Source organism: Corvus kubaryi, unplaced genomic scaffold (genome assembly GCF_017639235.1).
Source record: "Corvus kubaryi isolate FWS band 111438036 unplaced genomic scaffold, C.kubaryi_AGA036_p1.0 37264, whole genome shotgun sequence".
Taxonomy (NCBI): Eukaryota; Metazoa; Chordata; class Aves; order Passeriformes; family Corvidae; genus Corvus; species Corvus kubaryi.
Genome location: NW_024581079.1, coordinates 1428792 through 1448608, shown reverse-complemented (window position 1 = coordinate 1448608; position 19817 = coordinate 1428792). Strand labels below are relative to the sequence as shown.

Genomic DNA, 19817 nt, shown 5'->3' with positions numbered 1-19817 from the left:
CAGACTGAGAAATTTTTGTCACTTGAGGAACTGTTCCTTTTCACCCAACCTGTTCATTATACCAAATTCATCAGGGAATTGTACGCACCCAATATGACTGGATATTCTGGAACTCAATTCCAAAGTAGTCTGATTCAATCAAATTCAGATGCTTGTAAACTTCTGTCAATAACGTCTGGCCGTAACACTTTGACTAAGGAAGCAATAAAAAAAAGTTACAGTGAGATTAATAAGAATAAACAAGAATAAGTTTACAGCAAATTCAAAAACAAACGGCATCTTTAGAAACTGGAGAAAAAAATACCACAAAGATTTTTCACATTATTCTTGCCACTGTAACACACAAACACCTAATATACAGACACGACTCCATATAAAAATCCTCCTCAGAACGAGAGGAACTGAAGTTGGAAGGGGCCACTGGAGGTCACCTACATGCAGTCTCCTGCTCCCAGCAGGGTCAGCAGAGAGCTGAGGAGACCAGCTGCAGGCTATTTGCAGCTCCCTCAATAAACCCACACGTTTGTTTGTGTAGCTGAGTAGTGCGGTCTGCCTCAGCTGCAGCACGTGGAAGCAGGAGCTGCCAAATCCCTGCTCCACACAGACCCCTCACTCCTTCCCACACCAGGAACCCCAGGGCCACACGCAGCCTTCGCACCAACCAGGCTGGAAATGCCTGTGGACAGCGGGAACCCAACCAAACCTCCTCTCACACCACGCTTGCTGGGGAATCCTTTCAATGAATCTCTCCCTCACCAACCCTTTCTGACAGTCAAGTTAGGGGCAAAGCCACAAACACCTACAGCAACACAGGAGCGAACAGGAAACTTCCACAGCACACCCAAACCAGCAACACTTGGGGCTGCTGGTTCAATCACCCAGCTTGCTCTCAGCATCTCTCCCCCTGTGACTGTAGCAGGCACCAGGAGAAAAACAGCATTTATGAACCCACACATCAGTCCACCTTCATCACTCAGGAAAGGATCCAAAAAGGCTGTCGCATCCCATTCCAGCAACACACAAAACCTAGCAGGGTTCAGCGGGAGGTTGCGTGGCCACCAAGCCACACCTTGGACCATGGAAGCAGTCCCCCAGCTGTGGTGACAGGGTGTGGCAGCATTCTGGTTGGCCGGGTTATCCAGCAGAACACTCTGGCAGCGTTGATGCCACCGGGGTTTTGCTCATTTGGAAAAGTCCAGTGATGGAAGACTCTATGACTTTGCCACCAAAGCAGGCACAGAGCTCTCTAATGACTCTACGCACTCAGAATAGTACCTCCTTTAAAACTATTAGGCATTATAATAAATTATCACAGAATCACAGGATGGTTTGGGTGGGAAGGGACCTTAAAGCCCATCCAGTCCACCCCCCTGCCATGGGCAGGGACACCTCCCACTATCCCAGGTTGCTCCAAACCCTGTCCAACCTGGCCTGGAACACTTCCAGGGATGGGGAAGCCACAGCTTCTCTGGGCAACCCATGCCAGGGCCTCACCACCCTCATAGGGAACAATTTCTTCCCAACATTTAATCTAAATCTACCCTTCTTCATTTTAAAGCCAAATTAGTGTTAGAATTAGAATAATTTAATACAATGCAAAGTAAAATACCCGAGAGGAAAAATGTGCTATTTTAGGCTTAAAAGGTAAAAAATAAGGTGAACATTGGGGAAATACTTTCACATCACTGAGGTGCATAAAAAATTCAAAAGTAATTGCCTCTTACAGGAAAAAGATATAAACTGCCAATGCTTTTAGAATTGTGCAAATGCCTCTGTAACACTTCAAAAAACCCCGAAATTTCATAGAAAGAAAGTCTGACAGCCATGCGGTGCTGCAAATCTGAAACAGCTTTGGTATCCGCAGTGGTGTGAGCGAAGCTGACTGAATCCAACACTCAGAGAAAAGCACAGAAGCAGGGCAGAGAACGACACAAGATGGGCTTGTCCCTCTCACTCAGGCTTTCACCAGCCACGCTACCTGTAAGAGCCACCACAGCTTCAGTCAGGTGAATTCATCTGGAGCAAACACAAGCCATTCAAAAAGCTCCTTGGTATCACACTGGCTCAGGCCACTAATGCTGAAACCCCCAAATAAAACTGCAAGTCAGGAGAAATGATCCAGTTCTCGGTGACTGCAAGGGGTACAGAGATGCCAGGCTGAGTGCTGACACGGTACATGAGCAGGAGTACTCATCTCTTTTTCTGAACAAGTTTGGTCACGTCTAAAAAGGCATTGTCTTGGTAAGAATAGAGCTAACTTTTTTAGCCAAAATCTGTGCTTGCAGAAGACTCTGTGGGTATGGGTTTTGGTTTTTAAATGGTGACAATGAAATAAGGAATGATACAGGTAATGGCAAGCCACATCTCCAGTAAATGACATTCTTTCTCTGCTGTCTCCTGCACATTTCCCAGGCAGGTTACAGACTCTGCCACAGGAGACACACAAGCCTGGAGAAATGCATTCTGGTAACTATGTTTTTTAATTCCAGTTGAAACAAATTTCTTGCAATGGACTTGCGCATAAATCTTCAAATAGTAACAGAAGAAAATATCCTCAAATATAGTAGGACCCTTTCTTTTTTTTAAGGTACATCCACACACATCTGCTATTGTACACCTCCTTCTCCCAGGCCCCTCAGATCCAAGAAGGGAACACTTTTCAGCCAGCAATGTTTGTGGGGATGCAGCAGTACCCTGACCAACCTCATGTGCAGAAGATGGGACATGCCACTTGCCTTTTCATGGACAAACCTTATCCACAATCTACAAACCTTTAGAAGCCTCTGAACAGGAGGTGTCCTGTGACCCAGATCTCTGATTTCTCATTCATGAAACAAGAAGCGATTCTGGTTCCAACCACCTTCTGTTAGAACTGATACACTTGGATTAACTCGTGAAGGACACCTGCTAGCAATCAGACAAGTTTTACAGCCAAAATGTGTGCTGCACTGATCAAGAAATCTGTGTGCATGGCTAGTTCCATACACAGGCATTAAAATTATCCCAACTAGATTCTAATGCACAGATTTCTTCCATTTAAACTGAGTCACATCTCTTGGCTCCATCAAGTTCCGTGCCTGAAGACAATCTAGCTGCCTTCATCTCTCCCAAGAAAAGAGCCCATATGGCACAGATCCCTGGCACTTCTCTCCTTCCACAGTCAAGAGAAACTTGTCTCCTTCAAGAGAAACTGGAGATGAAGAAATTAAGATGGTTGGAGCTGGAAGCACTTGGCAACTGATTAAATTATAAAGGTATTAACATCCAAATGTTAAAAGCGTAAAATAATTTTGCTTGGGCTACCAACTGTAATTTTGGGTGTCATTTACACTGACAAGCTAAGAAAAAGCCCAGTTCAAGCTCGGTATCCTTTTGCATCCTTCAAAGGATAAATGTCACATTTTGAAAGAACAGCATTCATTTTATTTTAAAATAAAAATGGGGTTCAAAAGCTTGAGACAGAACACAGTCTTTTATTATTACACCTCAAATTATTTGGGAAAACTCCTCTTAGAACTATTTAGTTCCTCAAGTTATTACATTTATAACCATCCTTTCCAAAGAGCTGAACATTTTGAAGTAGACAGAAACAAAAGTGATGTAGTGGGCAGCTCCATGTTATTGTTTAATTTGCATAAAAGCAGCACAAAGCAAAATACTTTAAGTAATTCCTTAATTACTGTAACTTTGACATCAGGGCAAGTAGCTGCATGAATGCATTTCATAAAGGTCCTGCTTTCAATACAAATTCACAACATGGCATACTTTCCATTCCAAACTTCTCAATTACTCTTTATTTTCTGCCAAGACAATGACTAGTGATATTACTGAATTATTTCACATAAAAAGGAAGAACAAGAAAACAGGGTAAAAAAACTAAATAGGCAGCTAACAACAGCTTTCCTCAGTGACCCAGCTCCAACTGTACTGTAGATAATTTTAACAAGTCATCATCAGAAGACTGTTCAATAGAACAGATTTATTTCAAATTGATTTCTGTAGTGAGGTCAAGCTTGAAAAGGTCCCTCAGAGCTGTGCAAATGCCAGCAGGGTACCCTGACAGGCAGTAACAGCACAGAGAGAGCCCTGTGTGGCAAGAGAAACTACACCTTCAGACAGGGCCCTCTCAGTGCCAAGACAGCATCAAACAGGAATGAGCATTCCCAGCTGAAGTTTCTTGCCTCATGGAGGTATCTGTATTTTTTACTTTATCAGAAAAATAAACATATTTAATGTTAGGAATGCTTAGGACAAAGGAGTAAAATATAAATACTTTTTTTAAAGTTGTAACAACAGTTACTTTTATAGAACCATGTAATCACAGAATGGTTTGGGTGGGAAGGGACCTTAAGGCTCATCCTATTCCAGCTCCCTGCCACGGGCAGGGACACCTTCCACTATCCCAGGTTGCCCCAAGTCCTGTCTAACTTGGCCTTGGACACTTCCAGGGATGGAGCAACCACAGCTTCTCTGGGCACCCTGTGCCAGGGCCTCACCACCCTCATAGGGAAGAATTTCTTCCCAATATCCCATCTAACCCTGCCCTTGGCAGGGGGATGCCATTCCCCCTTGTCCTGTCCCTCCAGACCCTGGTCCAAAGTCCTTCTCCAGCTCTCCTGGAGCCCTTTTAGACCCTGGAAGGGGCTCTGAGGTCTCCCTGGAGCTTTCTCTTCTCCAGGCTGGACACCCCCAGCCCTCCCAGCCTGGCTCCAGACCAGAGGGGCTTCAGCTCTTGGAGCATCTCTGTGGCCTCCTCCAGACTCACTTCAGCAGATCCATGTCTTCCTGGTGGGGTCTCACCAGAGCAGAGCAGAGGGGAGAATCGAGCCAAGTGTTTGCTATTTTCTCAAAAATCACTACCTACATGGCAGATTCCCCCTCTGCCCTAACATCTGAGCTTAGGAAGAGAGAAAAACAAACTCATAGCCTAGGATTTTCAGTAGACCATAGCTCCATATTATCAAAATCAATTCTTCCTCTCTTAACTCCCAAACTTGTCTTCCAGAACATCTTAACTTCCTGCTTCCACATATTTTAATTTAAAAACCAAAAACCCCAGTATTTTCATAAGGAGTATTCTCATCTTCCAAAACTGGCAAGCTGCCCTTGCTCCAACTTTCCAAAAGAGAAATCCACTTTTGGCAGCAGATAAAATGGAAGGGAAAATCAGTCCAAAAGTCAAGAGTTTGGAATAAAACAGAGTTATAAAACTGAGGTATAGAATGGAAACTCTTGTGCAGCCAGAGCCAGGGGAGCCACTGGACCCACGCACCAGCAAACACCTTGGATTTTTGTGTCACAGAAATCTGCAACTGTCAGGAGACCAAATCCTCTAGTTAATAGTGGATGTGCATGAGAGGCAGAAGTTTAGATTTGACATCGTCACTGACAAGCAGGAAACACAGAGCCAACGTGGAGCACCCTGTGAATGGCCAAAGCAAACTAAACTGATTTAAATAAAAGTCCCTTCAACAGACACAGATTTTTATTGGTTTTTCTTCTCTGGGGCACTTTAGAGAGCTTCCTAATGAAAAAGTGATTTTTCATTTTTTGGCAAATTAAAAAAAATAGACGATTTGCAACTAAACACAGACTTGTTGTTTCCTTTCTTAATCAGAAATATGCAAACATTTTGGTGAGTTTATAGCTCTGTTTATCTCCAGCCCTTCCGTAATCTGTTAGATCTCTGTCCAAATGAAGCGTGAGACAGAAAAAACACCCTCAGAACTCCCTGTTAATAACCATCATTAATGCCACATATAAACAAAAATGCATTTCTGAATACAGGGTGGACATTAGAATCCTTATTAGAAAGAAGGAAATAATCTAAGATGGCAAGGAATACCAGTTATTAAGTTTGTGCTTTCATGGCTGAAACAAGATGACCTTACAGCTCTGTATCTAGTATTCAATCTGCAGACTGGAAAAGCAAGAAACAACCGCCTTTCCTTTTCAGTACTTTATTAATTTCCTCAATTTCGAATGGAACTAGTAACTCCAATGAAAATACTCCCTGCTCCCCCACAAAAACAAGCACCAGGTAATAACTCTGTCAAACACTGTTTTCATGTGCTCAGCCAAGTTGCTTAAATACTATTCTATTTTGATCATCTGAACATTTAACAGTAAGTGTCAATTCTTTCAATTTTTCTCTTAACTCTTTGTGAAGAAAATGGTATTTAAATACATTTATTTTTTCACTCTTCTACACTGACAGGTCCCAACTACAGGTTACTTCACTAAGAGACCACACCAAGAATAGTCTGCAGAGCATTTAGCAGCTTACAGAGCACAGGATGCCCAGCTGGAGACATGACTCTCATACAAGGTCCTGATGACCTGCAGTCCCATCCTGCCACTGAGTGAGGATGCCAATCCTCAATTCTTCCAGAATTAGGTGAAGACCTGTAGGAGCCGACCTAGCACACATGAGTTTTGTGGAACTTCATCCACCTTTCTGCCCTAGTTGCTGGTATGATTTTTTTTTTTCCCCAAAACTTTTTTTTCCACCCTAGAGAGCACAGTTGAGCTACTGGGTTTCCCTCTTGCAACAGCAGTCTTACAATGTGGCTTCATTATCACAAAATGAGACAGCGTGCACTTTCATCTTGAAAGTCCTTTATTAAAAAGAAGTTATTATGTTACAGAAAGAAGAATTATTGTGTTACAGTATTTCCACACAGCACTGAAATACCATTTACTCAAATATGGAAGCTGCAAACCCAAATAAAAATCTCAGAGCTATTTTAAGTTCCATTATTACACTCCATATTGGGCATAATTTTTTGTTTAGGGGGGGAAAAAAAAAAAAATCATTCTAAGACTCTCTCCCCATGATTTTTTTTTTTGTCCTAAGATTTCAGTGGTTGGTTTTGATGTGGGTTTGTCAGGGTTTTTTTAAGCAGAATCCACAGCCAGACAAATTATTCTAGAAATGGAAGCCTCTGGCTCATTTAATTAAGGCGAGCTTTAAAATTATGATCATTTAAAGGATCATTTAAGGCAATGTCAAAGCACATCACTGCCAATTGAACCAGCTCTACCCAACAAACAAGCTTTTCCAGAGCAGCTAGACTTGCTGGATGCCTGAAAGTAGGAAAACAACAATTGGCTGACATGGGAAAGATTCCCAAAAGGGAGGGAATTATGTGAAGGAGATTGGAAAGTGTATACTTAGGTAGAGAGCACGTGGAGACAAAAAACGGTCCTAAGTTTTAGAAATGGTGCTGTGCTGAAACACCAAACTACTTGGAATAAAACACACTGTGGTCAGAGTAAAAGCAAGCAGCGACATGGCTGAGAGCATTCAGCCAACACACGGTGCCCAGGTGTACAAACAGCAACGTGGAGGAGCCACAAAGTGGGCACCAAGCAGAAATTCTCAGTTGTTTTCATTACCTGGAGGGGTAAATAGATACATGAACCCCCACACCTCTACTTCACACACTGCTGTAGACTACTTGGGGAAGAAGGAAGTTGCATAAATCAACACTGTGGGCCACATCCTTGGACAGTTTCACAGGTAACTGCTGGATGATTTGGCACCTGAGCTCCTGCTTGTTAATAATTAAGCATCCAGGTGACAACAGTGACACTATCACAGAGAAGAGCTGCTTTGGGGTGGCTGATCCCAAATTCAGGTTCATAACAAAAAGTCTAAGCACGTACTTTGTTCACACAAGCTAATAAAGAGAAGGAACTAGGAAGTCAGGAGACTGATGTCAATTTTCCCCCCTTGAACTTTGTTACAAGCCCCTACACACTTGCATGAACCCCTGAACCTTTCTGTGCCCGTTCCCTCCGACAGGCCTGGCCACTCCACACACTCAGACTGTCAGTGCTCCTGGGACCTTGCACAGCCTCATTTCATAAGTGTGTATATGCATATAAATAAAACTATATTTTTAAGCCATTTTAAACATAGAAAATACTTTGTTTTCCTCTGTTCATAAAAAACCCCACCTCATTAAAATTGCAAATCCTTCTCCATTAATTATGCTTTTGCCTCAAAACCATCGTCCATGCCCACATTCACCAGATTTGATTTGGGCTTTCACAGAATTCCAGAATGGTTTGGGTTGGAAGTGACTTTAAAGACCATCTCATTCCACCCCCTGCCATGGGCAGGGACACCTTCCACTACACCAGGGTGCTCCAGACCCCATCCAACCTGGCCTTGTCCAACACTTCAGGGATGGGGCAGCCACAGCTTCTCTGGGCACCCTGTGCCAGGGCCTCCCCATTCTCACAGGAAACAATTTCTTCCCAATATCCCATCTATCCCTGCCCTCTGGCAGTGGGAAGCCATTCCCCTTTGTCCTGTCTCTCCAGAACCTTGTCCAAAGTCCCTCTCCAGCTCTCTTGGAGCCCCTTCAGGTGCTCAAAGACTACAATATGGTCTCCCCAGAGATTTTCCTTCTCCAGGCTGCACAATCCCAATTCTCCCAGCCTTTTCTCCCAGGAGAGGTGTTACAGCACCCAGGTACTGTACTTCCCCTGCAAGGTGTTAGGCTACTCCAGGCTGACACCCTGCTTTGAGGAAATCTGCCCAAAGGAAATAGTTTAAAACATCAAGAGGACAGTTATGACAGACTCTTTACACAAAAGACAAATACAAATGTGGTATTTTTACAGAAAAGGCCAAAACTCCCTTTTGTTTTGTGCAAAACTGAAATTGTACCAGCTGTCCTAACATCACTCCCCACTGTACTTTGAGCAGAGGTTCGATAACATGGTGATGGGTTAATAAATACCTACAGGCTAGATTAGATAAGGCCAAGCTTTTCTAATTTCCCCCTCACCAGCAGAAGTCTTTCCTACACCACTGGCTTTGGGCTATCTGCCTGAGACGTGGGCTGAGGGCACAGTGACATTTTTCCTTCATGACTTCAGTTGAAGACTCGTCAGACAGTTCTAACAGAGTCTCTACAAAGCTTTTCTTTTTTTTTTCCCCCTCTTCTAATTCTTGTTTTTATTAATGAATGACTGCTCTGTCAGAGAGAGGGGCCTACCCCCCCGCCATATCCAACACTCCAGCTTTGAACAGTAAATCTCTCACACCAGGCATTGCCACCATAGCACAGCTTTTTAAATATTCAATATATACGGTCTCTCTCTTACCCAAGCAGGCAACACTGCCTTTTCCAGATGTGAATTTGGTTGCAAGGAGAAAGGGCTGACACACAGGTGTGCTTTTGCAACCCTGTTTAGCTAAATGCACATCCCCAAGCCTGTGCTGCTCTGAACCCTGAGAGTACCATGCCACACCATCCTTGCTCAACTCCAAGCCCCTTTTTTCAGTAGGCACAAACCTAAAATTTCTCTGATCTGCCTCTCAGCACACTGAACTTCTCTAGCTGTCTTTAGCTACTCATGGGTTGATTCTTGCTTTGGTTTGGGGTTTCTTTTCCCTTTCAGGCTCCACATATATTCTACAGAATTACCCATCTGTGGGTCCAACCTTGAACGTCACACACACCCAAAAAAGGTTTTAAAAGGTTTCCAGCGGACTTCTTAGTTTTGGGTTTTTTGTGGAATACAGCATTTCCTGCAGCCATTTTGGCTGAATGGCATAAGACTGATTTCAGCTGACTTTCACTATCCTGCATCACTAGATTATGAAAACAAATGAACACCTGCCTAGCCATACAAACTGTTATGAATTCAATTCACTACATTAATATTTCAAGGACTGTGATAACACTTGATCACCATTTTGCTAAATGGTTTCTGTGTTTTAAGATGTGCACATAACCAAGTTTTTGTACAGGGATATTCAGACTGTTTTTTCTTTACTGCAGTATAAGTCAATTTTCTTTACATATGATATGACACCTAATGTCAAGAGAACTGTAAAATAATAAATTTGGCTTATTATACAATTTAAGTTCACATTTTTCCTAAAAAAAACCACCCAAAACCAAAAAACTCGAATGAACAAAACACACACTCTAAATGTCTGTCAATAAAATGGCTGTGGTTTCACCTTTCTCCACCCAATACCACATTCTTACATAGCATCAAAAAAGTCAAGCTTCCAAACACAAAATAACAGGCCTAAAAAGTATATAGTGGAATCAAATGGTACACAAAATGCAAAGCTTTAGTTACCTTCTTTTCAAACCCTGTAATAATTGCAAATTTAAAATAGTGAATTAGTAACTTTCTTTTCTGAGGTCAGATAAAAATAAGTCCTAAGGCAGCTTATTTGCCTTATTTAGGAGACTCAAACCGAAGCAATGACAAACATCTGGCTATGATTCTTTCTGGAATTTTGACTATTTCTTCCTGGCTAGGGAAGAAAAACACTGAGCTGACCAACAGCACCTCAATTCCTCCAGCACAGCACTTAATAGGATTCAGCAGCAGACTATCCCTTGACTCCTCACATATTTAAGCTGTTAATACTTTCACAGCACAGAGGGGAAAAGCCTTCATGAAAGGAAGGTCTAAGCAGGCGCAGGGAGAGCAGGGCAGAGGCAGGAGGGCAGCCAGAGCCCAGAGCCGGGACTGGGCTGCCTGTCCCACCAGCAGCGTGCCCAGGGCTCCTCATGGCACACAGCAAATGCTTTTCAGTGCCCACAGCTTTATCCCAGTTTTTAACTTACACGTATTTCTTACTTAAAATTGCTCAATAACAGCAGTTAAAAGTTGCATCATTTCTGCATCACCCCACAAAAGTTCTTGGGGGCACTAACACTACCAAAAAGCTGCTCCTGAGAGCAGCATTTTGCCTTGTGCATGAGTGGGAAACACTGTCTCCAAACCATGGGAAGCATACTGCAGCCAGATTGCTTCCTCTGCCATCCCAAAAACCTCCTGCAGACCCAGCCCAGCTCCCGATTTCAGGGCCTCCAATGGCTGGTCGAAAACAATGGGCATCCACGGGAAAGTCACTATCGTGGCACCTTTTCAACCACAGATAACTGCAAACTGCGCAGAAACCAGAATAACCAGAGTTATTCTATCCCATTCTAAACTTAAGGATGAAGAGTAGCTTTGCACTTTGAAGAATGCAATTTATACATTTCAATAAGCCAAGGAAGTGCCCAGCAAAGACAGTATCACTATCAGAGTAACCACCAAGTACACGTTTTCAGTTTAATATAGAATAAGCCACTTTGGGTTTGTATTAATGTACTAATTTTGCACAGTACATTAATGAACACCAAAGTAGACAGGAGCAGTGAGAGGACAATACTTAATAATAAAATAAGAAGGGGAATGAAGGTGTAATCTTATCTCACTAGCCTGTTCTCAAGAACAGCAGTGGAGTGGAGCATCTCCCTGCTAGGAGTCCACCAATGTCAGAGGGAGAGGGACACCTCAGACAGCACTGCAGGGATACATCATTACTTCATTACAGAAAAGAAAAATAAAAAAGAACAGACTTCTGCTCTCAAAACGAACCAACAAAGATTAGCACAAAAGAAAAAAATTCCAGTTTAAATTTTCCCTTAGAGTGGAGCAAGCAGGCAGACCCTATAATAAAATGTAGAAGTATTTTTCACTCCCAAATTTCATTTGACATCCAAGCAGAAGGAGAAGAGGAAGTACATGCCACTGAAGAAGCACCAAGTTCTCCCCAAACAATTTGGTAAACTTGAAGTGTAATAATATAAACTTCTTTTTCTGGGGCACTTCCTCATAGCATAGAGCATAACTCATGTAAAAGAATTTCCTAAATGACACGTACTTCCTACATAAGGAACAACACAGAGCCCAAATATTAAACATCATATTATGGCAGCAATTCCACTAAATGTCATTTTGGTGAATTCAACCCAGCCCAGACCCTTCCGCTTAAGAATCTGCCACATTTTTGTGCTGATCAAAAGCCTCCAAGTTTAATCTCCTCAGAAAATCTGGAAAGCTGGCAGAACTTCTACTGTAAAACTGATTACTTTGAAGTGTGCCCACAGTCTGAACTAAACTGAATTTGCCAGTCATTCATCTCTCAGTCTGCAAAACCACCCTTTGGACAGACTTAGTTTGGAGAGAAGAGGTACCCCATGAAATGGCACATGCAAGATTTGAGCTGACTAAACAAGCTGGCTGTAAAAAGGGAAAACAAAACAACTCATGAAAATAATGAATATTGCAGCCTAGCTTTGAATGGATATGTTTCATTCTCTCCTCTGTTTTGGAAGGGAAAGGAGAAACCATAAATAGCCCATTTTCAGTTTTTTTAAACGCTAGAAAACACTGAGTATTTCTCTATCCCCTAACATTCAAATCAGATTCCCTGGAGAAGGGCTCTGCCCAACATACTTTAAGGAATAATTCCCTCTTAGTAATTAATGAAATTCCTACTTAGAAATCAAACCTTACGAAACAGATGGGGAAAATGGACAGAAGCAGGGACTTCAGACAAAAGGTGGTAGAATGTAGCTACATGGAACTTTTTGCAAACTGTTCCAGGTACACCAGTAACACAAAGAAAAGACTGTTCTTTCCCATTTTGTTCTCTCTCCATCCATTACATCACTCTGTCAGTCTCTTTTCTTGCTCTTTGGCAAGTTAAAAAGTCAAGTGGGCTACCAGTGAGGGCAACCACCAACTCCTTGCTTCTCTCCAGGCAGATGATGTTTTAAACACGTCTTGGAGAAAGGAGGGGATGACAAAGTAAGGCTGCATGATTAAGTTGTTACTGTGGCTACTGCTACTGTTGGCTCACTTTAGGCAGTGAGGCAATAAACAGAGCTACTGCATCAGGTTCCCCATCACCCTGCACAGGGAAGGGTCTCTCCAAGAGCTGATCCTACACCCAGTCTGTCCTTCCACTGACACACCATTTTTCCCAGTAAAATGTCCTCTGCCATAGTTCTTACAGACAGGAGAGAAAATAATTTGAATAGGAGGAAAAAAAACCCCAAACCACCTTTTGCCATCACTTACATCTCCCTGAGCAGGCAGCGCCAAAACCCCATGGGAAAGGCCTGTGTCCCACTGCACTGGCAAACTATTGCTGACCTGAATCAAACAAAACCTCATGACATCACACCTTGTTGTGATGACAAAAATTGCAAAAGCAAAGAGAAGTGGGCAAGTGGCATGGCAATCTGAACCTCCACTCCTCTAGGACAGCTGCTTGGCCACCAGTTTCTCTAATTTCTTTTTGAGAAATTACTGTGCTGGCACACACCACCTATTCAGCAATGTCACTGCCTTTTCCTAATTCCTGCCCTCAATCCCAAGTGAAAAATTCCCACTTTCCATGACAAACAGCAGTCAGCAGCTCCTCCTATCCCATCAGCTCACCAAAGAAATCAAGCAGAGGGTCACAGTTTAATACCTCATGCCTGTTTGCTATCATTTGCTACCTTATTTAGCCAAAGCTGAAAGGCAATGGAGGCAGCGTTAGCTGGACTGTAATGCCACAGCTGCTGACTCTGGACCTTTTTGTGCTCAGTGCTCTGAAGCTGACCCGAGGCTGACCCCTTCTCCTCACCACTCACAGAGTCAGGCATGATGTTTCTAAGTTTTTCAGTTCCAACTGATCTCGTAAAGAAGAGCAGCACAATATTAATCATGGCCTCAGCAGGCTAGTGCCCAAATTCGGGTGTTTCTGTGGGTGCCATAATCAGAGAGAGCTTTCCAGGTAAAAAAAACCTAAGATAGCTCCTAATTATGGGAAACACATACAACACAACTAGCTGAAAGCCCCATAAACCTGGCCTTGCACTGACTTTCAAAATTACAGAGCTGAGGGTGCTGCTTGGGTTTTTTTTTTTCTTTTTTGAATCAAAACACAAAAGCACCATCTACATGAACTTGGAAAAATAAATAAAATGATCCTTCAAAAGAACCAAAGTCAGCGGATTTTCTAAAAAAATATTCTAACGTAATTTAAAGGGGAAAAAGAGGCTTTTGTGTTCTACGTGGTACATGAGGGATGGGTGGGTTTGCAGTACCAGACACTGTGTGCTCAAGTGGAAGGACACAGGCACAGCCTCACTCTTAAAAAAACAAAAAAGCAAACAGTTTTCATGTCTGAGAGTTGAACAGCTGGACAGAATCTGTAGAAGACATCCCCAAATCCACTGTTTCTTCAGAGTTCCACAGACATCTTTTTCACTTTACTTGAAAAACCCTTTTTGAGTCTATGTAACAAACTAAGGTTCCAAGTGCTAATTATAAATTACACATTTATAGATTACACAATTATAAAACTGATTACAGTTTGATACTAATGTAGAATATCTGATAGCTGAGTATGTTCACTAGAACACAGTTATTTTCTACAACACATTTAAGGCAAACTAGAATTAAACTCTGAGGTTAGTGCTGAAAATGTAACAAGAATTGGAAAAAAAAAAAAGTTTAAAAGCAAAATCTCCCCTAATTTGTCATGGCTTCTATGTCTTATGGCAGATTTCCCCAAGCATACTTTTAAATAAACATTTTCAGAAACACTGAACTGGTTTTGGTGCATCCCTCCTAAAGTGTGCTGGCAAGCAAAGACTTTCAAATAGGAGCAAGTTTACTTAGAGAGGATACAAACCATTAAAATAATTAATATAAATCAGTAACTAAGGCAAAGCTCTTCTGCTCTCCCAGCTGCCAAATTGACAAAGCTGCATGTGGCTCAGGAAGCAAGAACAGTTTGGCAGGAGATGTTTGGTATTGCCCCAAAGCAAACAACAAATAAAGACTCTCCTTACAGTATGTGCTTGTATTTAAAGTCTGTTAAAAACACAAAACATCTGTTATACTCAAAAGATTTTAAAAAAAAAGCCATGCAACTGCTATCACTACTTCTCAGCAGGTAAAATCCCAACAGAAATCTTCATTCAGATATTGCCTCAAAATGTCCCAGCTCTCTACAGAGGCCCATCCTTATGAGCTTTGAATTATCAGAGGCTCAGTGTACATGACATCAGGTTTAAATATCTCTTACCTCAATGTCAAGTACTTCCACTGTGTTGTCCAACATCCTTATTTTGACGGGGAGGTCGCGCTCGTGCGCTTTGGCAGGCGATGATGCCATGGCAGTCAAGAGGTTCTGTCCTGTCTCCAAGGTACTCACTCCTGAGGTCTTCTGGGCACCCAAACGAGAGCCTGGTGTCTGCAGAATTCTGTATGTTCCTTCTATCTCTCCCATCTTCCAACAGCGAGCAGAGTCTACAGAAACATGGAAGAAAACAGAGGGCTACAGCCTGAAAGATTTTCCACTTACATTCTGTATGAAAATTACCCACTGAAGCACTGTCACAAAATCCTTATTCAACACTCTTTTTCCCACTAGCAAAATCAGTAATAAGGTTAATGAAACTCTGGACAGGGCTTAGAGAAACCTGGTCTAGTGGAAGGTGTCCCTGCCCGTGGGAGAGGTTGGAACAAGACGAGCTTTAGTGTCCCTTCCAACCCAAATCATTATATAATGACTAAAATCCAACAGCTGGGAAGAAAAAGCAGGAAGAAAAACTAACCATTCTGAAGCATGGTTAAGAAATGGGACAGTCCAACCTGTGCCTTCTGCCCTCCCAACACGAACACCTTAAGTTTCTGGTGAGTTTTTCTGCTGATGAGCCCCCTACCACCAGCAGCATGAGCACTGGGGACAGTGAAGGGTAAGGCAGAACTGTGCCTCTCACCTGTACCCAACCATCCCATTGACTGCTCACTGAGATAACAGGAACTGTTAACTTCCTGCATCCCCAAAACCATGGCTCAGGCAAAACCTTTCATCAAGGTAACAGTTCCTCACCTCACTGGCACACTCGTGCTACACCCATATTAAATCAGTGGGCAAAAAGAGACACACAGTAGTTCAAGTAGGCCGACTCCTACAGAGCAAGTCTTGCTGTCACGGCTTGGTGGCAGCTGTGCAGAGCAAATGTTTAATTCAACATGGGGAAAAAGGGCTGTGTGGCTCTCTCCCCAGCTCTCCCATGCTGCCAGAGCAGTGGTGATATTTGCACAGGGAACCACAGCGGGGTCTGTACGAAGGTGAGGCCTGTGTGCTCAGAATGCAGCACAGCCTCTGTGTCCCATGCCCACCGCTGGCCCCATTTGGCAGCAAGGTGCAAGGAACCCAGCAGGAACACGCAGGGAGGTTCCTTGGGCCTTTTGGGCGAATTACCCAAACACCACACTGAGTGCCAACAATCCAGAGTATGTGGGTACTGCGGTGGGACAGCCTTCACATGGCTTCACATCCAAAGGAGTGAGAGGCTGTTGTTTTGTAATAAATGTGTTTTGTCAGAAAAGAAGAGAGGCAGCCCAAGAAAACACTCCTTTGTCTCTCTGTGCTCAGAGTAGGTAGGCAACCTGCTCCAAGGACTTGAATGAAGCCAGACCTACATGTCTACCAACAAATTAGTTGGGGGCGGTTTACGTTTCAATTCTCACACACATCGAGACTGGTCAAATGTCTTCCTAGCCTGCAGCCCAGTGCATTTTAACATTTTGGGGGTTTTGTTTTTAATACTTGCAGACCCCTGTAGAGATAAACTTATCCCAGGAGGGCAAACAGATGCCTCCCCACCTAATCACACCCACCACAAGGCTTGTGTGGCCTCTGAGCCCCTGCAGAGCCCTGCCTGAGCAGCACAGCTGAGACCACCCAGAGACACCACCAGCCTTCCAGGTGATGACATGCAACAAGAAAGTGTGACAATCACAGAATCAATACAACTGGGAAAAGTCTCTGGCATCACCACATCCAACCATCAACATAGCACTGCCAACACCACCACTAAACCACGTCCCCCAAGTGCCCCACCCACACATGTGTGAACACTTCCAGGGATGGGGACTCCACCACTGCCCGAGGAAGCTTGTTCCAATACCTGACAAATCTTTCAGTGAAGAAATTTCCCCTGATATCGAATCTAAACCTCCCCTGGAAGGCCATTTCCTCTTGTCCTGCCTGCCCCATGTTCCCTGGGAGCAGAGCCCAGCGCAGCCTCTCTGCTGCATCCTCCTGTCAGGGTGTTACAGAGAGTGAGAAGGTCCCACCTGAGCCTCCTGTTCTCCAGGCTGAGCCCCACCAGGCTGTGCCTCATCTGTCTGACCTCTTCTCCAGACCCTTCCCCAGCTCCACTGCCCTTCTCTGGACATGCACCAGGGACCCAAAACTGAACCCTGCATGAAGGATGAGCTTAAGCTTTAAAGTGGGCATACATTGCCCAGTTGCCCAACCTCCCAGCTTTGGGTGACAAATAATCAGAAAGTTTCTTTCTTGTGGTGTTTTGTGCATATTCTTTGGCTGAACTTCTCGGTTTGTGTGACCACACAGCCAAGGAGAAAAACTTTTAGGTCATAAATTTTAAAACCATCCTAACAACAAAAGTCAGCAGAAAGAGATGCCCAGGTTACACCTCTAACTGCTCATCTGAAGAGAAACCAGAGCTTGATGTCATCTGAATCCTCTTGATACTGTGTCCCTTATCATGTAATTGCATAGTAAGATTTTTGCTATTGGCATTCAGGAGCCTATGAGCAACTGGAGCTGCCCAGGATCGGTCATCCTCCTCACAAGGCTATTTATGAGCCACCCGCTCTTAAAATTAGTGCTCCAGGAGCACTCATTCCCTTCTGAATAAACAGCTCCTGGAAGAGACACACACTGCAGTTACTCAAAAGGAAAAAAATGCAAGCGGCAATAGCCGAGGCAGCACAAGGAACAGCCCTGCAGCAGAGACCTCAGCAGCCTCCCCTCCAGCTGGAGCCAGCTGCTTCCCAAAGGCAAGGCAGGCAGGCCACCCAAGGCTGGGCTAATGAGGAGCTCCTGGGCACTCTCTAGCTTTGGTCACCAGCCAGGAGAGACCAAAGTCATATCAAACAGAAACTGCAGATGTCAAAGTCCTTCCCCACAGGTGGTAACAGGAAAAGCGAACTCAATGGGGCTTGACCTCGTGTCCTACTGATTACATGTTCCTAAAAATATTTATACCGGCCAATATTCAGATTTTAAAGGCCAAACAAGAACTAGGCAGAACACATGATGTGCAGAAGCAAGCATGATCCCCAGAAGAGCAGTGGCCTGCTGTGCCAGCTGGGAGCATCTCTCCCATGCCACATCCTGTTCCAAGGCACCCTACTAATGCCATCACAACTATTAACAATCCCCAAATAGCCTGGCCTGCTCCCACTGTCTTCAACACCCAACGTGTGAGGAGTGCTAACCAAGCCAAGCACTATTTCCAGTTTCACCACCAGAGTTACACACCATGTTTTATGCACTCTGACTACATATGACATTTCTGGACAAAAACCATAGTGTCATGGTTCAGGAAACACTTCAGTTCAAGGGGCTGACTACATGAGAGGAGGAGGAAAATGAACTAGTGAAGCCTGAGACAGGCTGCAAGCTCCAAGAACACAGAATTTCTACAAGCAGAGCAGAGCGTCCCACAGCACCGAGAGTCTCCTGCCACAGGTGAGCCACAACAAGGTCTCAACAATGCAAAACTGAAATGCAGTATTACCACAACAGTAAAAAAATCTTCCTTGCATTGCCTCTCCCTGAACTTGTTTGCACCTAGTGTTTATCCTGATAATTTCCTACAAACTAGGACCAGGCACCAAAGCTAAATCTGCTCCCTGAAGCACAGTGACTGAATGAGTGTTGCTCTCAGCCCTAAGTGAAGGAGCAAATAAAACAAAATTTACAAAATTTAGGTAGCTGTATATAATCTTTTTTTTTAACTTTTTGTACCAGGTACTTTTTGAAATAGCTTTTAAGTCACAATGAGTTTCATCTTCTACTTGGATGGAATAAACTTTTTTTTCAGAAGCAAGACAACATTTTCAGCTACCAGCAAATCTAGAAAGGCAGCTTATACCTGAGGATATGCAAGATCCCAGAAACATAGAGTGGGGTTTGGACTTGAAGGGACCTTAAAGCCCATCTTGTTCCAACCTCTTGCCACAGGCAGGAACACCTTCCACTAGACCAGTTTACTTCAAGAAGCTCCATTCAATCTGGCTCTGCATGCTTCCAGGGATGGTACCAATGGCTTTCACAGGAACTCCTCTGAGCACCGTGCCTGTCGGTCAGTGGCAGGGTCTGTGCTCCATCCCTCACCCGTGCAGAGGGCAGATCTGAAGTAAGGCCAGCTTCCCAGTTGCTGCGTCTGAGCAGGGTGGTCCCTGCCTTCCATAGGAAGGGATTGCTACACACAGAAGTACACTCAGATCAGGTCCCTTCAGGCACCAGAAGCAACCTCTCCTCTTTTAACTTTCTCACTAAGCCATCGCCACCCGTTAGCATCGCTACACTGAGCTGGCACCAACTGATGCAGCAGGAATCCACCACCACAATGAAGAGGGATGAAGATTCCCAGTGCCCAGTTGTGAGAGGAGCGACATGTCTCCCTGGGACGCGGACCTCACGCTTCCCTATGACCACGGTCCCTCCTCACGGCCTCGAAGGGTTTCACGGCTCTCCCCTGCAGCGCTGCACGGCAACACGCTGGCTTGGAAGGAGCTGGATGGGCGGGGAGAGTGGGGAACGTCCGCAGCCGGTCCCTCCAGGTGAGCGGGGCTTCAGGAGCGCTCCTCTGACCCAGCAGCAGGGCGACGCAGCTCGCCTCCCAGCGCGGGTCCCCAGCACAGAGGCGGACGCAGCGCACGGGGTGTGCCGGGGCGCTCACACACTCCCAGCCCGAGAGAGCAGCGGCGAAGCCGCCAGGCCAGACCTGCGGCAGCCCCCGGCGAAGGGGCTCTCTGAGCCCCGGACACCCCGGGGAAGCCGCTCCCCAGGCCCCGGCAGCCGCCGGGAGACCCCGGCAGCCGCCGGGAGACCTCGGCAGCCGCCGGGAGACCTCGGCAGCCGCCGGGAGACCTCGGCAGCCGCCGGGAGACCTCGG

The 19817-nt window shown here is 44.5% G+C and overlaps 1 protein-coding gene across 15 annotated transcripts in view; it reads right to left on the bottom strand.

Moving 5' to 3' along the window:
* FARP2 (FERM, ARH/RhoGEF and pleckstrin domain protein 2) overlaps window positions 1-19817 on the bottom strand; it is a 75318-nt gene that overhangs the window by 55071 nt on the left and 430 nt on the right. For 13 of the 15 annotated variants that reach the window (XR_006015479.1, XM_042024600.1, XM_042024608.1 and 10 more), the window contains exons 1-2: window positions 14900-15123; window positions 89-193 (exon numbers count right to left, since the gene is read on the bottom strand). Coding sequence is in view for 14 of the 15 variants with exons in the window: in XM_042024600.1 (XP_041880534.1) it covers window positions 89-193; window positions 14900-15103 (309 nt within the window). In the remaining variant the exon portion in view is untranslated. Of the gene's footprint in view, window positions 1-88; window positions 194-14899; window positions 15126-19336; window positions 19735-19817 lie in introns of those variants that run through there. The other 2 variants (XM_042024607.1, XM_042024606.1) reach the window with 2 other exon arrangements.